The following is a 5168-nucleotide window of genomic DNA, read 5'->3' as shown; positions in this document are numbered from 1 at the left end:
CGTTTCCAGTTTAAAAACAAAAATGTAGGTGCGGCTTATAGTAAGGTGCACTCTACAGTCCTGAAAATTAAGTAATTTGATAGAAAGTGTAGAAATTAATCCTCTACAATAATTTTATCCTCAGTTACACATGACTCTAAGCGAACTCTGGCAAACACAGGAGACCCGGAAGAGCGTGCTGCAGCCATGTTTGATAATGGCCACAGCCTTTTGGAATCAATTTTGAAAAATTAGAAACATTGAAATCAGATTTTAAAGAAAGAAATTGTTTTATTTTGCTTGATTTTGTTATTTTGTAATTATGTTATGTTAATTATTTTCATTTTGATATTTAAAATACCAACATTTCTTCATTTTGGTCCGTCTGTTGATGTAAATGTTAAATATTAATTGATGTTTTGATCAGTCACTCAGTACTTGAGTAGCCTTTTTACCAAATACTTTCTTACTCTTGAGTAATTTCTTGAACGGATACTTTTTACTTTTACTCTGGTTAAATTTGTTGAAGTTGTGCAACTCTTACAAAATAAACAAAAGGCAATGGACAAAGAGAAAGCTGGTAAGATGGAGTTCTGAAAAACCAGAGTCAGATGTTATTTGTGGTAGAATAATTTACTTTTACTGCTTTAAATCTGGTCTGTATTCTGTTTATTTGCATTGTTATACATTGTGTGATTCATGCAGTGTGTCCTGAATCTCTTTCCATCCTTCTTTCCTGTTGCAGGTTGTGGTTCAGGGCAGCGCCAGCAGCAGAGATGTGACAATAATTTCTCTGAATAAGCCAGAAAACATTGTGGAGCAGAACATTCCAGATTTAGAGGAGTACGTTCATGAATTAAGTTCCGTTTATTTTCTTATTTATTTCATTTCTATTGTCATGTCACAGATTTGTTTTTTCTCAGGGCTTTAGGTAAAGCACTGGGCTGGACGGTGAACATAATCCAGGTTTCGAGCTCTGGTGGAGAAGAAAGCCAAACGCTGAGGGAATCGGTCAAGACTCTGGTCAGCTTCGTCACTTTCGATGGCGATAAAGTTGTTAAACCTCAGGAAGTCACAAAGTAAGAGTTTAATTTTTGACTCAAACACAGGATTTTTTGAAACATAGTGAATGTGATCTAAGAATGCAATGTAACACTCTAACCTTAGATTTTAAAGGTGACCTATTATGCTTCCTTGAACAGGACAGGATAAGTCTATGGGCTAATCAAGATCCACATTCAAAAATACTTTATTGATACTTTAATACTTTATTGAAGAGGATTTTATGAAGAATCCTTCTTTTCATGATCATCTCCAGAGGTTCCTGTTCCTCCTGAAATCAACAATCATCACCTTTGTTTTCTTCTCATTCAAGATGAGATGATTGTTCCGACACCACGACACAAAGCGGTTGGCCAGCTCTCTGTACTCGGCCTCTTGTCCATCTCTGATACACCCAATGTCTGCAGAGTCGTCTGAGTATTTCTGTAGATGACAGAAGTCGGTCTTGTGCTGGAAGTCTGAAGTGTAGAGGGTGAAAAGGGTGAGAGTACAGAGCCCTGTGGTGCTCCTGTGTTGCTGACCACCTGGTTAGACACTCAGTCCTTCAGTCTCACAAACTTTGGTCTGTTTGTCAGGTAGTTATAGATCCATTGTTGAGGATCAGGCTGAATTGTGTTAAATGCACTGGAGAAATCACAGAACATGATCCTCACAGTGCTGCCTGCTTTGTCCAGATGACTCTGGGTTTGCTGAAGCAGGTGTATGATGGCATCATCAACTCCAACTCCATGGCGATAAGCAAAGTTCAGGGGGTGTTGATATGTGCTTGTCTGCTTATTCAGGTGGGCCAACATCAGTCTCTCCAGGACATTCATGATGTGGGATGTCAGGGCAACAGGTCTATAGCCGTTGATGACTGATGTGTTCTTTGGTACTGGAACCAGGCAGGATGCCTTCCACAACAGTGGACCCTTCTCTCGGTCAGGCTAATGTTGAAGAGGTGTTGCAATCCCACAGAGCTGCTCTGCACAGGCCTTCAGGACTCCAGAGCTGACACCATCTGGACCTGCAGCCTTGTTCCGGTTCAGTCTCTCCAGCTGCTTCTTCACCTGCCTTTAGGGTACAGGAAAGTGGGAGGTGGAGGCAAAGGGAGCAGCAGCATCTCCTGACTTGGTTGAAGACAAACCTGTGGAAGCAGAAGAGTCCATGACTGAGGTGGAAGATCTGATGTCTGAGGTCTGACAGGAAAGCTGTGGGTCAGAGGAAGGTGGGATGTCTTTATGGCTGGGGACAGGAGAGAGTGATGATGAGCTTGTTCCTGAGCTGAACCTGTTGAAGAAGATGTTCAGCTCATTTGCTCTGTCCTCCTTTTGCTTGAAGCCTGTAATCTTATTCATCTGATCACACACCTCCGACATTGTTCCCCTGCAGTTTGTTCTCCAGCTTCTTCCTGTACTTCTCCTCACCGTAATCTGGACTTTGAGCTGTTTCTCTACACTCCTCAATAACTCAGTCTTGTTTAAAAGTTCCTTTATGTCACTGGTGATCCAGGTTTGTTATTTGGGAAGCATCTCACTGTTCTGGTGGGGATGGTGCCGTCCACACAGAAGTTTATATAGTAGTCACACTCTCAGTCATGATACTGATGTCATCTTCATGTGGCTGGCAGAGAGTAGTCCAATCAGTGGCTTCAAAACAAGCCTGGAGGGCCTCTTCTGCTCCCTGTGAACAGCCATTTCCTAACAGGTAGTCTCTTCACCAGGGGTTTGTATTCAGAGCAGAGAACAACTAAATTATGGTCTGATTTCCCTAAAAGAGTTCTTGGTTTGGAGACATATTGACATTTACTTTGACATTAGCATAAAACAAATTCAAAATATTGTTTACCTGGGTGGAGCAGCTGACAAACTGGTGAAACGTTGCCAGTGTTGAAGAAAGTGAGGCATGATTAACATCACCAGATATTGTCACAAATGCATTACGGTTTTGTGTCTGATCTTAGCGTGGGTTTGTTGAAGCAGGTGTATGATGGCATCTTCTACTCTTCTTCTCTCTCTCCTCTTTGCTCCTGCTCTTCATCGCCTCCTTTTCAGCTCCTACAGGATTTCTGGCTTCAGCTGTGGTCTTATTTCAGCTTTTCTGATGTTAATCAGCTGCTCCCTGCTGTAAACTACCCTGTTGCTATGGTTACGCATCATAACAGAACAGCAAAATCAGTCCAACCACACAGCATCCAAAACAAGAAGGAACGGTTGTCCAAAAAAAGCTACTTTCCTCCAAAATGGCCAGAATGAACAGAACAATGACAAAAAATCAACTTATCCACTTAAATTTTCTAGAAGTTTTTATTTTTATGGTAATTTTAACATTTTTATGGTCAAAATTGCTGAATTTACACATGTTGACATACATGAAAGAAGACCAGGGTGAGGCAGTGTCTCACCTTTGCATAATCATTTCAGCTCATTTGCATAATCATGATGTAGCCATAAAACGGTGCATTCCTTAATGAGCTCAAAACAGAGCTAGTCAGGTGAAATCTGAATATCTGAGAATGATTTTATGTATCAAACAAGAAGAAATGAGCATGTCTTCTGTAGCCCACAGACCTATAGCTTGTTCAAGGAAGCATAACAATGGATCTATAAGTGTTTGGGCTGTTTGTAGAAGAAATAGACTCAACTGAGAGTATAAAACATGGAAGATGTGAATTTTGCATAATAGTTCCCTTTAAAGTTTTAACTTGTCCGTTTGATTTTCCAGGAAACTGCAGAGCCAGTCTGAAGAGGTGAGAGCGGAGCTGGCCAAGGTGTTGGGGAACGATGTTGGGTTTGAATTGGAGACTGGAAAAGATCCTCCAGGCCTCAGCTCAGGCCAGACTGCAGGCATCGTTGTGGGAGTTTTGGTTGGCCTGGTTTTAGTGGGACTGGCTGGTTTTGTAGTTACCAGGTGAGCCTCAGACAGCTTTGAGTTTCAGACTTTTCAAACTCTGAAATGTTCAAGTTTTTCAAGAGATTAGTGTCAAAAGTTCTGAGTTTTTGATGAAAATGTACTTCTCCTTTGTATATATATATATAATGACCCTAATATAGCATCATAAATACCAGTAATAAAACCAAAACTGTAAAAATATATATCGTTTTAATGGATTTCTAATATTGTAATAAAGGGAGTGAGTGGGAGAACAAACAAAAAATCTGCAGGTATGAATTTGTCCTTCTGGTTAATCATGAGAGTAATCGCTATAATAATTAATTATTAAATTAACTAACAGTTACTTGCATTAACACTAAGCTTTCCTTAGTTTGCTTCATGTTTCAAAAGTTTAGTTTTTGTTTTCATAAATTGTTTCATAAAAGTTATTACATACATCAGTTGAGAGAGCAGCAGTGGTCACTATAAGAAGCTCAAATCATGACTATAAATACCATTTTGCAGTTAAACCTTTGGAAAAACAGTCTTTATTCAGAGTTGAAAGCTTTTGAACTCATCTTAACTCGTCTTTGAACTCATCTTAAATCTGATTTTAAGACCAGACCTGGCATTAAAATATTGACTTCAAGGTGCAACATGAACCATTATTAGATGATGTAATTGTTTTGATTCAGTAGTTTTAAATAATTGTTTATGTCTCTTTTTCATGATTTTATTTACTATTGATCTTAATTTTTCATTTCAAAAAATCGGTAAAGGACCCCACAGTGCAGGGCCATATTTCGGCCACTACAGATAGAAAAAACAAGGAAGAGTAAATTTCTGCCAGAAAAACTTTGAAATTTTGTAGAAAAAAATGTGGAAATTTCTGAGTTTGAAATGTTGAACATTTTTGACTTTCCCGATTTTTTTCTAGAAAATTTACTCCTTTTTTTCTATCCACCCTAATATGGCGTTGTGTTATAGGGACGGGTGTTGCAAACTAGCTTTGACTATAAACACTGTGATGAGAGCATTAGATGTTCTTCATTTATTGTCCCTATTAAATAAACAACAAAATAAAAATAAAAACAATTAGTTTTCAACTGAGATGTTTTACTGCATTTCAGGAAAAGGCAACAAAACGAAGAGCGGAGAAGCTCCCTTTCACTGCCGGTTAACGTAGGTGCCATCTTTGAAATGTTTAAATGAAATATTTGATCAATGCGAGCATTTAAACGGGAGGCTAATCATTTTTTGTGTTGCAGTTTAAT

General features: G+C 39.0%; 1 protein-coding gene across 1 annotated transcript in view; it reads left to right on the top strand.

The window, feature by feature from the left end:
• The window catches only part of LOC103150781 (cadherin-7-like), a 17305-nt gene extending 16243 nt beyond the window's left edge, over positions 1-1062 (top strand). Inside the window, exons 17-18 of the mRNA XM_007570521.1 lie at positions 725-822; positions 903-1062. Of these exons, the coding sequence (XP_007570583.1) occupies positions 725-822; positions 903-1062 (258 nt within the window). The remainder of the gene's footprint in view (positions 1-724; positions 823-902) is intronic.
• Positions 1063-5168: the final 4106 nt, after the last annotated feature.

This window comes from Poecilia formosa, unplaced genomic scaffold (assembly GCF_000485575.1).
Source record: "Poecilia formosa unplaced genomic scaffold, Poecilia_formosa-5.1.2 Scaffold262, whole genome shotgun sequence".
Classification (NCBI taxonomy): Eukaryota; Metazoa; Chordata; class Actinopteri; order Cyprinodontiformes; family Poeciliidae; genus Poecilia; species Poecilia formosa.
This window is presented reverse-complemented; position numbering and strand designations above follow the sequence as displayed.